The 18,768-nt window shown below is 42.2% G+C and overlaps 1 protein-coding gene across 6 annotated transcripts in view; it reads left to right on the top strand.

The window, feature by feature from the left end:
• plcb4b (phospholipase C, beta 4b) overlaps positions 1–16,821 on the top strand; it is a 54,854-nt gene extending 38,033 nt beyond the window's left edge. For 4 of the 6 annotated variants that reach the window (XM_029496384.1, XM_029496382.1, XM_029496385.1 and 1 more), the window contains 30 exons: positions 63–163; positions 656–713; positions 1,569–1,677; positions 2,080–2,290; positions 2,406–2,499; positions 2,685–2,764; positions 2,889–2,973; positions 3,063–3,153; positions 3,261–3,356; positions 3,520–3,647; positions 4,213–4,299; positions 4,422–4,566; positions 4,759–4,843; positions 5,306–5,430; positions 6,164–6,215; positions 6,731–6,833; positions 7,227–7,391; positions 8,396–8,600; positions 9,377–9,465; positions 9,663–9,819; positions 9,907–9,956; positions 10,203–10,268; positions 11,251–11,366; positions 11,698–11,773; positions 11,895–12,070; positions 12,169–12,270; positions 12,371–12,428; positions 12,849–12,935; positions 13,418–13,454; positions 14,108–16,821. In XM_029496384.1, coding sequence (XP_029352244.1) covers positions 63–163; positions 656–713; positions 1,569–1,677; positions 2,080–2,290; positions 2,406–2,499; positions 2,685–2,764; positions 2,889–2,973; positions 3,063–3,153; positions 3,261–3,356; positions 3,520–3,647; positions 4,213–4,299; positions 4,422–4,566; positions 4,759–4,843; positions 5,306–5,430; positions 6,164–6,215; positions 6,731–6,833; positions 7,227–7,391; positions 8,396–8,600; positions 9,377–9,465; positions 9,663–9,819; positions 9,907–9,956; positions 10,203–10,268; positions 11,251–11,366; positions 11,698–11,773; positions 11,895–12,070; positions 12,169–12,270; positions 12,371–12,428; positions 12,849–12,935; positions 13,418–13,454; positions 14,108–14,184 — 3,111 coding nt within the window. In that variant the 3' untranslated portion in view covers positions 14,185–16,821. The remainder of the gene's footprint in view (positions 1–62; positions 164–655; positions 714–1,568; positions 1,678–2,079; positions 2,291–2,405; positions 2,500–2,684; positions 2,765–2,888; positions 2,974–3,062; positions 3,154–3,260; positions 3,357–3,519; positions 3,648–4,212; positions 4,300–4,421; positions 4,567–4,758; positions 4,844–5,305; positions 5,431–6,163; positions 6,216–6,730; positions 6,834–7,226; positions 7,392–8,395; positions 8,601–9,376; positions 9,466–9,662; positions 9,820–9,906; positions 9,957–10,202; positions 10,269–11,250; positions 11,367–11,697; positions 11,774–11,894; positions 12,071–12,168; positions 12,271–12,370; positions 12,429–12,848; positions 12,936–13,417; positions 13,455–14,107) is intronic. The other 2 variants (XM_029496386.1, XM_029496387.1) reach the window with 2 other exon arrangements.
• The last annotated feature ends 1,947 nt before the right edge of the window (positions 16,822–18,768 follow it).

Raw genomic sequence — 18,768 nt, 5'->3', positions numbered from 1 at the left:
GTTTTAGCTGTCAGTGAATAGTTCTCCTGTTAATACATGGCAGACTTGTTTATCCTCCCCAGAACGATGAGATTGAACCATCAGATTTCACTTTTGACATTTTCTACGCGCTCACACAGAAGATCTGCCCACGCACAGACATAGAAGAACTCTTCAAGAAGATGTGAGTTTCCTTTTTAACCTGCCTTCAGCTACTTCATGTTATTGTGGTCACTCATGTTGTACCTTAAAAATAGTAAACCTTGATAAATCCTTTAAATAAGTAACTTGAAGCAGTGCCCTGGCATTGAACTTTGCACGTTACCTGTGGCTTAAACAGAGAAATGATCTCCACTGTAAAAACAATCCCCCAAGTGTGAGCTACTGCATCTTATTGGAAATAATCAGGACAAATGTTTCTGCGCCTGCTGCACTAACTATGTCTGGACAGCCTAACCTGCTTCCACAGTTCATTAATTATATTCAACCTAATGACAACATTTAAAAAAGACTGATGATTAACACATTACTAAAAGGGAACTGTTTAGGAATGATCTTCTTTAAGGATTGCTTTCTAATTTTAACTGACTATGTGAATGACTGTAAGGGTGTCTATTCCAGGAAGCCTAACATTTTTTTTTGTTTGTTTGGTTTTTTTCTATTAATTCCTTTGCAGCAATGGGAGCAAAACTGATTATTTAACTGTAGACCAGTTAGTCAGCTTTCTGAATGAAGTAAGCTCTTTATCATTCATTAACTTTTCTTTGTATTTCGTTTGCCCATGCCCCTCTTCAAAGCTGCCCTCCTTTACCTCCATCCTTTTCTGGGTGGAAGTTGCCCTCCGGAGCCGGGCTGCACATCGGATGACTCCCATTAAAACTCCATTAATGAGACGGACAAACTATTTAACTTACAGTCAGCCTGCAAGGGCAACTTCAACCGGCTCCCCTGTTCTGCATGCCGACCCACATCCCATTCCCCCATCTTCTCCCTACGTCGCTTGCCTCCTTGCTTGTGATTGGTGTTGCCATGGCAACGGGAGGGTAGAGATTTCCATCCTGTTGCTTCCTGCTCGGCTCGTCTTGTTTCCTGCTGTCTGTGTTTGCATTCTGTGGCAGTGCTGCTTGTGGCTGAATACCTGGCTAGTCCCTCCATACTGCAGTCATGTGTGTGCTGTTTCCATGCCCAGCCCAGTGCATCACATTCTGGACCCTACCTTAGAGCCACAGCTTTGGTTAGATTCATTCCCACCTGGCCTAGTGGCTGGGCAGTGGCAGTATGTTTTCATGTTGTTGTTTTGCTAATCTAAAGCTTCCTATAATCCCTTGATGTACAACCCCTTCACTTAATGCAAACACATAATCACTCACCGTTAAGCGTAACTCAGTTTCTTGTGAATATCTCACATATAATTATGTTTGTTGCATCCTGTTAAGTGCTTTGTGTTTAGCTTTAATGATGTCACAATAAGCAAGCTACTTCAAGCAACTATACTGATGTATCATGGCTGTTTCTTCGTCTAAGATCCACTTTGTGTTAACTATTTCTGAGGACAACTCTCTCTGTGTGTGTGTGTGTGTGTGTTACAGAACCAGCGTGACCCAAGGTTGAATGAGATTCTGTTTCCATTCTACGACCCTAAGAGAGCCATGCAGATCATTGAGAAATATGAGCGAGACGAAGGGCTGAAGAAGAAAGGTAAGACGACACATGAAGGGAGGCAGGAGGCAGAAAGATATTTCAGGCTGTGCTGCCATCTGCCTGTGTGACTCTGAAGCTGCAGCACAGTCACTGTTCCCTGTTAAAGGGTGGTGACATCCACATTGAGCCTCATTGTTCTGGCTATTGACTTGACAGAGGCACAGCCAGCTTTGAGTGCTAACTGAATAAACATCTGACATTTAACAGTAAGCTCAAAAATGGGATATGATTGCTAATACTGCAGTAACCAATTATTGTATACCATTACAGGTTTTATTTTTATTTATTTATTTATTTTTTACATTTTCTACACACTAAATGGTGAATATCCTCCATTGCATCATTTAGATAATTACTCCAGTACAACACAAAGACAACCCCTTGTCATCTCTTATCCAGGTCACATGTCCAGTGACGGGTTCTGCCGGTACCTGATGTCAGATGAAAATGCTCCAGTTTTCTTGGATCGGCTGGAACTGTACCAGGAAATGGACCAACCGCTGGCCCACTACTTCATTAGCTCTTCCCACAACACTTACCTGACAGGGCGACAGTTTGGAGGGAAGTCCTCAGTAGAGATGTACCGCCAGGTTCTACTGGCCGGATGCAGGTATATTATTGCAGTACAGATGAAGGTGTACACATGTTCGCCCTTTTAAATCAGTTCGAAAGGTATGTGAATACGATCAAGTCTGTGAAATTTATCACTCTTTCCACCCTGTCAGATGTGTGGAGTTGGACTGTTGGGATGGCAAAGGAGAGGATCAGGAACCCATTATCACTCATGGCAAGGCCATGTGCACAGACATCCTGTTTAAGGTGGAGAGAGAGAGACAGATGGACACGCACACATACACACAGTTTCTAGAAGCTTCAGTGTCTTCATTATGCGTGTCTGCCCAGTACTATTAAGAGCATGACTCTGCTGCTACCTGCTCTCCTTATCCTTGTATTTTGTTCTCCTCTTGATAGTTTCTCTTCCTCTCGTTTTACTCTTTCATCAGGATGTTATTCAAGCCATTAAGGAAACGGCATTTGTCACTTCAGAGTACCCTGTTATTTTGTCCTTCGAAAATCATTGCAGGTAGATGTGCAATCAATAATAACATGAGGTTGAATAATGACTCTATTATGATTATTTGCAATAATGTTTTTATGTATACAGTATATGGGCACAAACCATTCTCTGTGTGTGTGTGTTTCACCAGTAAACCACAGCAGTACAAAATGGCCAAATATTGTGAAGAAATCTTTGGAGACTTGCTCCTCAAACAGCCTCTGGAGAATTATCCGGTAAACACTCCTGTCTTGATCTGCAGTGATTTCATTTCAACAACATGATGATGATCAGTTTTCAAGTGTCTGATTGTCTTCTTTGACAGATTGAACCTGCGCGCCCATTACCCTCTCCAAATGACCTCAAACGTAAAATACTCATCAAAAACAAACGCCTGAAACCTGAAGTAGAACAGAGTATGTACACAGCTCATCTTACTGTTGTGTTGGATCTCTGTTCATTATGACTTTGTTTCTATTTTCTACCTATCTTGTGATATAACATGTTTATCTTCAAACTACAGAGCAGCTAGAGGCCTTTAAGAAACACATGGAGGCAGGGGAGACCAACACACCAGCCATCATCATGGGGGAGGAGAATGAAGATGACACGGAGAACGGTCTGTTTGTGCACATTAGATGGTTTATTGTAAAATAAACAGGTTATATCACAGAACTTTGGGAGCACCTGGTTCAAGTCTTCAAGGAATGAAAACTCTTTTCTAATTGGAGAAAATATGTACCTCAGTATTTATTTGTGGGTGTCTTTGCGTATGAGTGTAGGAGAAAAAGAGGCTGAGGATAAGGATGAGGCCCCCAGTCTGTCAGAGGCAACCAGTGAGAAAGAAGCAAACAGCGTTTCCCAGAGTAACACCGTGAGCAAAGAACAACGTGGCAACAGTATCAAGAAGGTGGGTTGGCACACTGCTGCTCGACAAACTGGTGAGTCTGCCATGGGTGTAATGCCAATGTCAGCACTATAAATGCTGTTGAGGTCAGTCAGAAAGTGTTTGTATACATATGCCATACAAGCTGTAAAGGGGTTCCTTACTAACAATGGTCTGTCTGTAATTGGAGTATCATCACTGAAAACCACACAAGGTTACAAACAGACACTGAAAAACACCTGTTGATGATGTGATATCCTAATTGTTGCTGGTTCCAACCTGGAAACAACAGCACTATTGCACATTGAGGAAAAAAAGCATAGCTAGTTTCATCCTGTGCCATTATGTGACAGTGTCATCTAAAAAAAAAAAGGAACATTTCAAATTTTTTGGTTTGCTGAAGCCACTTTATCTAAAAGTACAGCTGTTGTTACAATGCGTCTTCTCGTTATCTTATTTTTTTGACAAACAGCCTGCATATAAATTAAGAAATGTAATGACTTGATGATACATGAATTAGTAATGAGGCAATGGAATGATTGAGAGGGAGTTTTTAAATGGATTTGTTTTTATTTTCTTTTGTTTCAAGGCGCCTGATGATGAAGTGACAGAGATTTCGGAAGCAACAGATGCCACAGATATCTCTGAAGCTTCTGACCAAGACAATAACAAGAAGGCAAGCACTAATCTGCCCCACACTAGTTTACTACTTTCAATCATGCACACAATCAAATACTAAAAAATGTCAACAATGTGTTGAAACACAAGGATTTGTGAATGTGCACCTGTCCTGTGCAGGGTGGAGATGTTGCAGAAGACTCGGAAGAAGCACTAATAGCTCAGTACACCTATGTAGGAGCTACCACCAACATTCACCCATATCTCTCAGCCATGGTCAACTACGCACAGCCAGTGAAGTTCCAGAGCTTTGACCTGGCAGAAGGTGAGCCTTCACTTCCTCCTTGTATTTTGAAAGTTTTAAAATGCTTCTGGTATGACTAATCATATTGTTCATGTTAATATTGGTCTGTTTTATTATGTTTTGATCTGGATAAAAACAAAATGCTAGTCAACATATTAATGCCAAACATTCCAGTTCAATTATCTGCTCATCATAAATGTTTCTGTCTCTCAGAGAGGAACATCTACCATAACATGTCATCTTTTAACGAGTCTGTTGGCCTGGGTTATCTCAAGACAAATGCCATAGAGTTTGTCAAGTATCCTTGGAACTGTTGTGAGTCACTTTGACTGCATTTACTTCATAGAGTTATTATTAATGGGACTTATCTTCACTGTGAAATTATACTTTTCCCCACCTGAACACACCCCTGTAGCTTTCTGATGGGATCTGAGTTTGAACTTAATAAGGCCACCTAATGAGTCGAGGGGCAGGTCAGAGCTGATGCTTTTCAGCCATATTTATTTCCACTGCTGATGGAAAAGAGCTGGAGGTCTCTGGAGGCCAGTGTGCCTTTAAACTTTGCCTGACACTCAGAGGCATATACTTGCCTCTCTACCGCACTCGCTCTCTCCACTGGAACTGCTTGACCCAAGCTGTTCCAACTAAAAATAGTCCTGCAGTCTGTCAGATGCACACACACCCATTCATACACCAATGTCCTGCAACACAGATGGTCTCCCTCTTCTTGTTTTTATAAATTTCCTGAGCATCAGCACAGCTACAACAAGCGTCAGATGAGCCGTATCTACCCTAAAGGGGGCCGGGTGGACTCCAGTAATTACATGCCTCAGATCTTCTGGAACGCAGGCTGCCAGATGGTCTCACTCAACTTCCAGACCCCAGGTACCACAACATGCAACATGGGACCTCTGACCTCGCACCTGCACGCAGAAGCACATCATATACAGTAATGCAAACATGCATGCAGTGAATTTTTTATAGTATGCCAATATAATCTGGATGAATATGAACACACGTTAAAAAAAAACAAATACATTTTGGCATTTCAGATTCATATCTGAACCTGAAATGTCTGTCCACCACATACTAAATTATTTTCACCATATTTCTTCAATCAAATAGTATCCCTCCACACTGAGCCAGTTGTTGAACAACACAATTCTTGTCTGCAGCATCAGGTTAAGCATGTGCAAGCATACACACATACACACTCCTATTCTACTCCACTTCATCCCCTTTTCACACAGAAACTCTCAAAACACTCGCACACACACAAACTTACCACTGCCACATACATGCAGAAGCTCACATGCACACGCAGAGTGATGCCTGGTGTAAAACAGCTGCTGCCCCATGGCCAGAGGGGAGAGGATTTAGACCATAAGGCTCACTGTGAGCATAGCGTGAACAAAGTCAGAGGTGGGGGAGTCCACACAAGAGTTGGAGCTTTGGCTATGGAGAGATTCAAAGTTAAAGGAAAAAAAAATAGATGTCAGGAGAAATGTAAAATTCCTCTTTCTTTCATCCAAGAAAAAAAAAAGCACCACGGAAATGTTGATTGTTTTGTTTAAGATTTGATGTTAATGTGATGTAATGTCGCTCTCTCTCCCTTTAGACCTGGCCATGCAGCTGAACCAGGGAAAGTTTGAGTACAATGGTTCCTGTGGGTAAGAAAAACTGCTCATTCCTGTCCTGATCTCATTCTCATCCATCCCATCCCTCTGTTCTCCACCCCGGTCTGAAACTCATCAATTAAAGCTTGTCACATCTCATTAGTGGTTGCCAGCAGCGACCATAACTACTGTCTACCTCTAGAGCCAGCGAGTGCTTTGGTGAAACGAGCTCCTCCTTCACTTGCCTCTGAGGCTTTCTGCAGTCGCCTATCTCTTCCTCTCTCCATCCTCTTTTTTGTCCGTTGACTCTAATACTGTCCCTCAGGGAAGATATTTAACTGCTAATGCTAGAAATCTCTTATGTGTGGCGATCAGGGCTTTTGCATACACCCATCATTGTTAATGCCACTCTGATGTGCCCCTTAACAGTCTGACTTCCTTATTCTCAATAGTTCATTAGAGAGTAAGACTGAAACTACAGTTGTATGTAGAACTTCAATTTTCCCTGATTTATTCTTCAAGGTAGATAGATTTTTCTGTGTGTTTTCCCCTCCATTCATCTGTGTTAGGTACCTGCTGAAGCCCGACTTCATGCGGCGGTCAGACAGGATGTTTGACCCTTTCTCAGAGACACCAGTGGATGGTGTCATTGCTGCAACCTGTAGCGTACAGGTCAGATTGTCTCACGCGTCACCCATGAAGGAAAACACTTCAGCCCTGTAAATAAAAGAAGATAAATCTTATCTTGGTGTACCATGGTGTTCTAAGAAGGCAGTCAGTGTTCTCCTCTTGTTATTTCATCCTCCTATTGTCAGAAGTTGTCTTATCATACATGGAAGTAATTAGTACATTTTATTTCTAAATTTTTACTACAACATGCTCCTGCAAAAACGTCTTATTACAGAAACCAGAATCAGAGCAGTGCCACAAGGTACAATAGGTGATTAATACATTTTTGGCACTGCAAAGTAATGCTTAAATGGTACCTTCTGTATCAAGAATAAATATTCTAAAATATTTACGTGAAATTTAACATCATGTGTCATACTTCTCTTTTCACATCAGGTGTTCTCAGGGCAGTTCCTGTCAGATAAGAAAATTGGAACTTACGTTGAAGTTGATATGTACGGGTTGCCGACAGATACCATCCGGAAGGAGTTTCGCACTCGTATGGTGATGAACAATGGACTAAACCCTGCCTACAACGAGGAGCCTTTCGTCTTCAGAAAGGTAACCACTTGGGCAGGAGAATGGTTGGGTGAGCCAAAGCAGGGGCCAGGACTGAAGATAACTGTTACACAGAGAGGAGTTAGAAAGGACTATTCAGAGGATAAAACTGAGGGAATGATCTGGGATAATACTGGGTGAGCGTGATGAGGAGGCTCCAAGGTTTACCTGTGTTTTAGCTGGGCTGAGCTGGGAAGCAAAGGAGGGGCACAAAGAAAAGAACAGAAATGGAGCGGGGGGGGGGGGGGGGGGGGGGGGGGGGGGGGAGGATAGAGAACGGAGATGTGTAGAATGAAAGACAAAAGTGCGTGCACGTACACAATAGTGCTGTTCTAAGCAGAATGAGAAGTCTCTCAGCCATGACTGTGACTCCAGCTTTCTAACACACACCATCAATCACAGCCTGCCGCAGTGCTGCTCTGCTCACACACACAAACTGGAAAGACTTGTTTCTCACATCTATACATAGACGACACCCTGAAAGACTGCCACGTCTTTCACATGCACACTTACAAAGCGCTGTCAGGATGATTCGGACCAAACTTTACACATCAGCAGCACTCACAAGCAGAACCTCAGCAAGGCCAAGTTTTCATGTGTGTATTCTTCAGTCTTATCTTTTACCTTCCCCCCTTTGTTTAGGTATTAATCATCCTCCTCTCGCCATATCTCCATACTCAAGGCCAGAGACTCGCTGCCTCTCTAGTTTTCTCAAGGGTGTGCACACAAATGTTCAATTGCAGACACAAGTTGCATCCACACACATGCATATATACATGAGACTCCACTCCCTGGCTATCTACTCGCTGTGGAAACTGCCTGTGTTTCTCTGCTATCATGCCTTTGCCCCATATCTCTGTCACCATCCCCTGTTGTGTTCCTTGCAGATTCAGCCTTGACCTTCACCTTTAATGATACTTCTTTAGCTTAGCTTAAAGAGAATATCTTTTGGTTCCTTCTTTCTCCCTCCCACTTTCTCTGCTTTTCCCTTCATCCACCAATCCCAGGTGATCTTACCAGATCTGGCGGTACTGCGCATCGCAGTCTACGACGACAACAACAAGCTGATTGGCCAGCGCATCCTGCCTCTGGACGGCCTGCAGGCTGGCTACCGTCACATCTCTCTGAGGAATGAGGGCAACAACCCCTTGTCGTTGCCCACCATTTTCTGCCAAATCATCCTCAAGACCTACGTGCCCGACGGATTTGGAGGTGAGAGAAACAGGATGATACAGACACACAAACATACATATCAGTAACAAAACTCTGTATGTTGTATGATGTTCTGCAGTGTGTAAATGCAGATTTCCAGCTTTGTTTAACACTGATATACTTCGTCTAAGAGCCTTGGTTCAGCATGCTAGGGAGAGGGGAAGGCTCATTCGTTTGCATTGGGGTGATTTTAACATTCATGATGATGGCAGTGAATGTGCAGTAAGACAGTCTAAAACAGGCAGCAGCATACAAATGAGCAGGACAATCAGAGTTGTCATAAAAAAAATAAAAAAAATAAAAAAGCCAGAGGGCTGACACTGAGGAGCCATTACTGTAACCATTAGCTCACTGCTGTAAGACATGCTGCCAGAATCACTTCCCCACCAGACATGCAGGACTGGAGTTGAAGTTCAAAATTAAATCCTTTTCTTAACAGCCCGTGTTACCTAAACAAGCATGAGCCTACCCCATTACTGACAAGTGTCATCTGTTCGCATATTGAGCAAGTAAATATCCATCATGCAAGAGGACAATAGATAGATATTGTGTTATAGTGAATCTCTTTAAGCAGGAAGGACAAAAGAGATTCAGTGTAACAAGTTATGTATCCTGCTTTTCAGTTTAATAAACCCACATATTTTGCTCTGTAGTATTTAAGTATTTAAAGAAGGCTCTTAACCTCAACTTTTGACCTCTAACCTTGATTTTGGATAACTTGTTACTGCTTTGTCTTTTTTCTCTGTTATAATAACTAATTTTTTGGTATGTTTCAGCTATTGTTGATGCTCTATCAGACCCAAAAAAGTTCTTGACCATAGCAGAAAAGAGAGCTGACCAGATGAAGGCACTGGGCATTGACACGGTATATAATAAAAACACAAAACTTTTCATTTAAAGACTGATCACTGTAGCATTTCTGAAAACTTGTATATGGTTTAGTAAATGTTGGCTCACTCTGTGGATGTCAGACCCAGGCAACAGTCAACAGGACTTGCTTTGTAAACAGCTCTCAATCAGATACATCACTTTACCCATAAATCCATCACTATCATGTTGTAGAACGACATAGCAGACGTTCCCAGTGGAAGCTCAAAGAACGACAAAAAGGGAAAGGGTAAAGGAGACACCATAAAGGCAAGCGTCACACCACAGGCCAGTTCAGACATGGCCCAGACCTCCAACGCTGCACAGAACAACACAGCAGAAACCAAGAAGGGTAAATACTGACCTACACCGTACATATTAAACACATACATTTGTAGAGTATGAAACAATGCTATTTCGCTTCCCTCTGCTGTTACAGACACTGCACTTGTGCCTAATGTGAGCATCGATGACTTAAAACAAATGAAGGTTAGTAACCCAACTCCTGACTCTAAACTCTAGTCTGTAGAAATGTGTCATGTGTAGTATTTACAATAGGCCATATTGTATTTTTGATCATATTTGTATTCACTGTTTAGCCCGAGGAGAATTCTCTGTACTGTATCACTACCATAAAATGTCTACTCCCAGCCATTATGTTTGGAATAATAAGAGGCTCTTCTGTACCTGATCTTTACAAGACAACTAACTAAATCTGCTTCTGTCCCACTGCAGACATACCTTAAACTGATTAAAAAGCAACAGAAGGAGCTGAGTGCTTTAAAGAAGAAACACTTAAAGGTGGGCCATTGATTTAATTCTGACGTGTCTGCTGATAATGCAGAGAGGCTCCTGCTTATTCTGAGCAGAGGGACAGACACGGAGCCTGGGGGCCGGTTGCACCTTTCATCTTCACTGACTATTGCTTCATCACTGTATTCACTCACACACATGCACCCCAAGTGACACACACCATCTGTCCATTACAATCACAAATAGATGCAGCCACATAATTAATGTTTATAAGAAATTTGACTTGCAAAAGCTGCTTTTCCTTTGACCAGAGCTCACCATAGAGACCATGGTGTGTGCAGTGGCTGATTAACTATCACAGTATTAAGTTCAATTGCATAAAACATGTACACCCATTCAGACCCATCTGTTGACTGACATGTGACTGCTGGCCCATTACTCAGAGGCAACAGCATATTTCTATTTTTTAAATTTCCTCTGTTCATTTTGCAGTGCTGTATTAGAGCATCAATGAATTTACAACCACTGTAAGAGAAAGTGTGAATATAACATAACCACTGCAATTAAAACCACAAATGGTAGTCACATTACGATTTAAATACATGTTTAGCACTAGAACCTCAATCTGAATTATAGTATAGGTCTATCCACAGTCAGCTACCTAAGAAAATTTGAATTGTTTCTTAAAAAACAGCAGCTGTGCAAAAGGTACAGAGGAAAAACTGATTTAATATTATTAGGACCTTTGTTTAAAGATGTTTAGCCCCAAATGAGATTAGAAGCATGGTGGCAATAAAAATAGATCCAGAATACAAATAAAATAACTGTACACAATCACTGATTAAAAACAACAATACATCCTACAAAATAGAGATGAACAATGAAGAACTACAGCTGTTTGACAGATTTAAGCTATCTGGTTTGTTTAGAATCAGGTAGGGTTTCTTCTTGTGTTTGCTCATAAAGTAGAGCCATAAGGTTAAAACTGTAAAAGTGACACATCTACTTCTCTCTCTTTTCCCCCCAACAGGATCAAAATGTAATGCAGAAAGCCCATTGCAGCCAAGTGGAAAAGATGGTGTCTGTGCATGATAAAGAGAGGACAACCCTGGAGAAACTACTGGAGAAAGCTATCAAAAAACGCGGGTAAGGGCGCAAAAATAGTATCAGTATTATGTGAAAACAAAATGAGGCGTAAACAGCTTAGATTGCCATGCATCATTACAGCACTGCATTGCCTGGTTTTACTGTACATCCTACAGAAGTCCAGGCATACTACTACTGCATCTAAAGTACATAACCTCACTGATAGGGAACCTGTCACATTTTGAATATTCTGATGGAAACAAACAAAAACAACTTATACACTTGGCTAGCTGAGGCCCCGGTACTTTTCAGTAAGATGGGTCTATTGAAAACTTGATTTTTCCTATTCAAGTGAAGATACTCCAATCTCTTATATTTGATGTCCTTACAGAGAAAACAACTGCCAAGAGCTGAAGAAGGAGACTGAAGACAAGATCCAAACACTAGTCACTGATCACAAAGCCAAGGTAAAATTGCACTGGCTTATCCCAAAGCTATTCTTCATCTTTCCACAATTATTAACAATGATAAGGATGATGACTGCCTTAGCTGTGGATAATTGCCTGTATGCATGTTATGTGTTTTCAGGTAAAGGATATCACAGCACAACACACAAAAGAGTGGTCAGAGCTGAGCAGCACTCACAGCAGTGAGGAGCAGGACATGAAGGATATCCATGTCACACAGCAGTGTGAACACCTCAAGAAACTCCTGACCACTGTGCAGGAGCAGCAGACCATGCAGCTCAAAGTTATCCATGAACGGTGAGCATCCATTAGTCATCACTATTGTTAGCAGCTGCAAGTATTGCTACTGTAACTCAGTAAATGTGCATCCCCTCTCCCCACACACACAATTTTAGGCAAAACAAAGAAATGCGTGCCAACCAGGCCAAGATGTCAATGGAAAACAGTAAAGCCATCAGCCAGGACAAGAGCATCAAAAACAAGGCAGAGAGAGAGAGGTGAGCATGCAGACTGAATATTATATCCATGTGTTAGCACGTGCTGTGATAATTGTTGCATGGTACTTGTAACACCATTTTCTGTCTTGTTGTTATTTAGGAGAGTGCGAGAGCTAAACAGCAGCAACACCAAGAAGTTCCTGGATGAAAGGAAGAGGGTCTGTTATTTACAATTTACTATTTAATATGTCAGGACTTCTCCCTCCTTACCCCTTGTTCTGGTAGTATTAGCATACAAATGATGTGTTGGCCCTTCAGTAGTTTCATTTTACAGTGTCAATACAACTAAAGATTTTCATCTCCCTCTGTCTTCTAGACCAGACATAGTCTGGAAGAAAAACTTCCCTTTTGGGTTTTGATGTTGAAAAATAAACTCTTGTTGGCTGCTGACACGGACCAGCCAATAGAAATGCAAAACAGTATATTTGGGTTTTGCTCACCACTGATTGTTTTAACCCCCCCAAAAAAGAAAGCTTGACTCAACACTGAAGCACAACTATGGTAGCCAATGTTAAAAGTATCTATTTTAGGGTTAAACATAACTAAATAGTCATAATGCATTGTCCCTGTATCTGCAGCTGGCAATGAAGCATCAGAAGGAAATGGAGCAGCTTCAGAAAAACCAGAGAGAACAGTTGGAGAAACTGGAGAAGTTCAATGAGCAGGTACAACACTGAAGACACACAGATTTCATTTACAGTATAAGCAGTGAGAGGCTGAAGATGAGCCGTTCACTATCTGAACTGGTGAAGTGTCCAACCACAGCATCTCCCAGACACGTTTCGTTCACCAAACAGATTGCCTCTTTTTTTTTTTTTTAACCTTACTGCTTCACTGGCTTTTTCAGTATGAATGTAGTTTGTAATTCATGACGTAAAGTGTTATTAGGTTTCAGGACATGTTCCACAAAGCTGGCATCAGAAATGCTTAAAGGACTAAACAGAATAGAAACACTGCCACTAATACTAGACAAACCACAATCGCTCTGACCCACAGTTCAAGTTGTAGATGCATATATAGGTGTGTGTGTGTGTGTATGTATATATGTATATATATATATACACATGCCCCATGTTTTCATCTTTTCCTTCTAGTTTGTCATCTGTCATTCATTTGTTTTTAATATGATTTGCTTCTCCTGGCACAGCTTTTGAAATCACATCATGCAAATAAACAGGTTCAAGGTAGGCATCTCCATCTCCTTCAACTCTGTGATACCTTTCTCTACCAGTGATAATCATGTTTCCGTCCATCTCATCAGCCTCTATCCCTCAGTCTTGTTTCTTATTTTTTCACCTCACTTCTCTGATAGGCCCGTTGAAAATCTCTATTTTTCTGCCTTTAAATGTGCACTGCAATAAGCGGTCTGAAACTGATTCATCTCTGAGTAAAGCAGGGAAATGGTACACAAGGAAACTGTTTTTGAATAGATTTAAAGATTTTTTAAAAAGTGAATTATTTCCTTTGTATTGTGAAATCCCATTTCCACATTTTTAGTCTGCAGCTCTCAGGGTGTCGGCCCTGCCAACTAGCAGCTTGCGTCATTTACCACCATGACTCACCAGCTATTACTACACAAAACCAGCCAGCTCACAACCTGCTCCACTGTGCTTCAGTCCCACTCAGTCATTTGCTTTCAGAGGATGTGACAGTGTCTCAGTACAGATATTTTCTGTTAAATATTATATGTCACTCCTAACAAGCATTTAGTTTTTCTTACCTGAAAAACTACAGTTATGAGCAGCCTGCAGAGGAGCTTATTGTGGAATTAGGGGCAAATGAGCAATACAACATTCAGGACTTGTGTGTTTGTCACTGTTTTTATGTCTCCTCAAAGGCCAAGGACATGCAGCAGATGGTGAAGCTGGAGGAAGAGATGGACCGCAGACCTGCCACAGTGGTGTGAGCAACTGAGACTGAGGCACGCACACATAAACACTCAAACATATGCGCGCACACACACAGGTGCAGAAACACTCCACCACAGTAAGCCCTCTATAACCCACACACAGACAGAAAGTAGCTCTGCCCACTTCTTTTTCCATCTGTTCATTCACCTGCTCTCTGCACCCTTACCCTAGGCACTAACTTTAAACCACTGAGCCACTGGTGCTTTTCACTGTATGACGAGGAGTTTAACAACTTATTGAGTAAGGAAATATTACCTCGGAGATGAAGCAGCAGAGTCAGATGCATCCCCTCCTCCACTGTATGTAGATCCAAATTCTCCATCACCCTCACTGTTCTCTGTGATCTATGGGCAACGGGGCTGCAGCTATTGGTGGAAACACACGCATGCAAACACGTTCAGTCACAGGTCAGATGACGTGGACAGCCGTTCCCTTTTTTTTTTTTTAATTGGTACCCGAGTAACTGCACCGGAAACAACGTGGCTGAGGGGAGAAGAATATATAGGATGTGTCATTACAGCACAAATGAATAAACTTTGTGAAGTCCACTGTATGCTACACACAGTCCTGTCCTGAGCACTTTGTATGTAATAGGCCATCATAACAATGTGGAAAATGTAGCAGTGCACTACTAGAACTACTGGTTTTGTGTATTTCAGTAAGAATGTATAAAAAATAACTACGAAGGAGAAGCAAACCCTCAGTGTCATTTAACTTCACAAAAGATGTATTATTGACTTTTTGTTACTCAGCAATGCTGACTATTAGCAGGACTCATAGTTGAGTCAGACTATGAAGGGAACATGGGAGATAATAGTCACTAATGACTAGACAATTTCTCTGTTAAATGTAGTCTTAATCATTATTCCCTTGATATGGTGCCTCATTTCCCCTTAAAAATGCAAAACTCCCTAATACAATACTCTTTACTCGCAACGTGGGGCTCAAAGTCATGTTTACTATGCAAAAGATTAACAAACACGATTCCCTCAAATTTTTAGATGTTCAAACCTTAGTTCCAGAGGTTATAGCTAAACGTTTTGCAGCTACAGCACCCAAAATGAGGTTGTTTGTATACCTTTAATGCACTACAGAAAGTTTCAAGCTAGAAACTGAGGCAGTGAGCTGAACAACTTCTAGCAACAAATTTAAGTAAAGTTACAATTGGACTTTACATTAAGGAGTTTCATGCTCTGAGAATCATGTCAAAGCTGTAAAGGAATCCCTCCTCAGCAGCACTTTATTTCTGCTCTAATTCTTTTAATTGACTGTCTTTTACCATCAGACAAGAACTTTGGCCAACAGAAGTTGGCACCATCTCATCTTGTCAGTTTCCCACTCATTAATGAAGTTCTCCCCTAATAGCTTCCTGACTGCACCTTAGCAACCTCAGCTAGGAATCTCCATTGTCTCCCTGTTCACCTCCAGTCAGAGGATGTCAGACAACTCTAACTGATTTGTAATAAAGTCTGCGACGACGCTGCCAAACACTATCCATGTTGGGGATCTTAGATAAGGTCTCCATCCAGCCATGTCTCAGAATGTTTGTCATGTACAGCATCACTTAACAGCCCAAGTCGTACTGCCAGATAGAAACTACTGCAGGAGAAATATGACACAGAAGTACTATTATGAAGTAATCCTATGGGTACCGTAGTATTGTGCACATATAATCATGCCAGGTATTCAATGGTGTAACACTAACTGAAAGCAGCCAAAATGACACTATTACTAAGTGATGATATGAAAATGAAATCAGAAATAGCTGAGTATAAAACAGCCTATCTAAGTTTTTTTTTTTTTTTTTTCTTTTATTCTGCTGTAATACACTTAGAAGGTAGATGGGATGTTCTTGTATATACTGGAATGTATGTAGTTTAATTTACTTTTTGACCAATTGTGTTATGTCATTCAAGGGCTCGGGGATGAAGTGAGTCTGCTGGAAATTGGGGAAGGACATTTATTAGCCACTGGGTTTTCTTGTTTGTTCTCGTTTCTGTTTTCCAGTCTGCCCTCACTGCACCACACAATACAGTATAAAACTCTCACCACATATCTAGTGCAGAGATAAATGAGTAAAAAGTGCTTTTAAATTTTATTCCATCGCTTTCAAATGTGCCACTCAGTGTCTGTTAGGACTTTTAAATTATTTTATGAATGATAAAATGCCAAATTAAAGGGTTATTTATATGAAGACATATATATAAATAAATGAATATGTATATTATATATATTAGATATAACGTGTAGTTTAAGATGATTATGTTTGCTAGAGGCTTTTTTGCACTAGTTGAATGTTTATGTTGTGTGATTACATGTAACCTTTGGCTCTAGTTTGTCAAAAAAGCTGATTATTTTTGCAGAGCAACATCACTGATTTGAGTTCCTCAGTTTCTACTGTATCTTCTCTGTTTTCTATTTTAACTGTAGCTTGTCAACAAACCATTTTGTGCGCGTTTTTGTATTTATATTGTATTGTTGAACTTATAGCAATGAAAATACTGTTGTTATCCAGCTCCTTTAATACTGTTTTATAGTATGTGTATGAATAAATCCAGGTGTAAAATGGGACATAACCCTGTGTCTCAGTTGTGCTTTCTTTTGATTGTGGTCCCTCCCTAATATTTGCCTTTGATTTGCCCTTTCATGCATATACTATACTACATATACTAAAGTGACTCAATAGTCAAAGTACGATATTGGGCCTGTAAATAAAAAGAAAAACTGCATGCTGTGTCCTATCTGAGATGTGATCAGTGTTTTGAAACTGTCTGAAGTGGAGTCCCGTCATAGGCCACATTCATTGTGAACGGCACAAACACCCCCAAGCACTTTATTATCAAACAATGAGCAAACAGTCTAATCACATTCACCAAGCGCGGGGTAGATTCACGTCGCTGGGCCTCCGGTGCCGACGCTTTTTGTCATTATAAGTACAGTATTTCCATTAGAAAGGCGAACAAAGCGCGGTACTGATGTTTGTGTTGCCTGGTAACTCCGGGGCTTCCTCTGGATATATAAAGGTCTGATGGCTGTTCAGCAGCGCCCAAAGGATCAGAGGAGAGGTTTCAGACCTGATCCTGGTTGTTGGACTATGACATTTCTCTGACGGTTGTTGAACCGGTTCAGAAACATGCCCAAGGCCTCCGAGAAGTCTGGTGAGCAAACAGGCACCAAGATCCTCCTGGAGGCAATGTCCAAAGATCAAGTCCACCTGGCGAGGTTTGTCCTGGACGCGCTGGACGGGGAGATCGTGGACTCAGTCACCGAAGGCGAACGGACGCCCCTCATCTGGTCTGTCCTCCTGACGGACGGACAGACGCGGTGTAAGTTTGTGGAGCTCCTGCTGCAGAGGGGGGCTGGCGTTAACTGTCAGGACGGCAAAGGGCGCACCGCGCTCAGTCACGCCTGTGAGAAAGGCTACCTGGATGCCGTGAAGATCCTGGTCCGAAGCAACGCGGACCCGGAGATCGTGGACTGCTGGGGCAACACCGGGCTGATGTACGCGGCGGTAGCAGGGCACTCCCGCGTGGTCGAGTTTTTGGTGAGAGCTTTCAAGAGACTCGGTCTCCAGATAGACAGGCAGAATAAAGTTGGCAACTCTGCTGTCGAAGTGGCGAGGTTACTGGGGCACACAGACTGCATCTCTGCGCTGACCACCAGCTCCAGAAAGAGCCGCCAGTCTGAGGGCGGAGCTCAGGCCACCCCGCAGCAGCGACTCGGTCTGAGATGCGATGCTGCAAGTGACAAGTTTGGGAGTAAAGTTGAACATTTAGTGGACAAACCCGAGCTCCTCCAAAAGTGTAATTCTACCGATTGTTTAGTGGCTGAAAACTGCACATGGCAGCAGAGGCTTCAGTCAAAACAGAGTGCACTACCGTCCATGGACTCTATAGAAGAGTCTACAGAAGAGCCTGCACGGGAATTGGACTTATCCGGAGTCCGAACCCCTAAAAACCCTTCCCCCCGTTCTCCCAGCTTTAAGCATCTTAAACCCGGGGAGAGATTGATCAACACTGATGATCACCTCCCCTCTCTGCTACGGAGCTGCGAGGCTCAAAAGTCGCCTTTCTTCTCCCCTCGGTCCAGCAGAAACACACACAAACCCGGCGCGACCTCCGCCCTGGGAATCCTACTGACTCCCATTCTCACCAACAAAAACCAAAATCAATCGGCAGCAGAAAAATCCAAAATGGCTGACTTCGGTATTCAGAGATGTCATGACAGCTACCACCAGAAAAGATGTAGTCTGCCGACCAGTATGCTCAGCCCGACCCCTCCGGGGCGCACACTGGTGCCTTTGCGTAAACCCAGAACCTTGAGGCGGGAGGCGTCTCCCAGCAAAGCAGAAGCTCCTCCGTTCACAGCACCAGCCGACGACGCTTCGACTGTGACTTTGGGCAACAAGCTCTTACGCCGATTTACGTCCCTGGAATTTAAAAAGGACATGGAAGAGTTGGATCCGAAGTTTCAGAAGTCAGGACGTATTCCGAGATCGGAAACCTTCCCCCAAAGCACAAAACATCCCCAGGTCGACAGTAAAGCCAGCATCAACAGCATCAGCTCCGTCAAGTGCGAGTTTGACTTT

This window comes from Echeneis naucrates, chromosome 24 (assembly GCF_900963305.1).
Source record: "Echeneis naucrates chromosome 24, fEcheNa1.1, whole genome shotgun sequence".
NCBI lineage: Eukaryota > Metazoa > Chordata > Actinopteri > Carangiformes > Echeneidae > Echeneis > Echeneis naucrates.
This window is presented reverse-complemented; position numbering and strand designations above follow the sequence as displayed.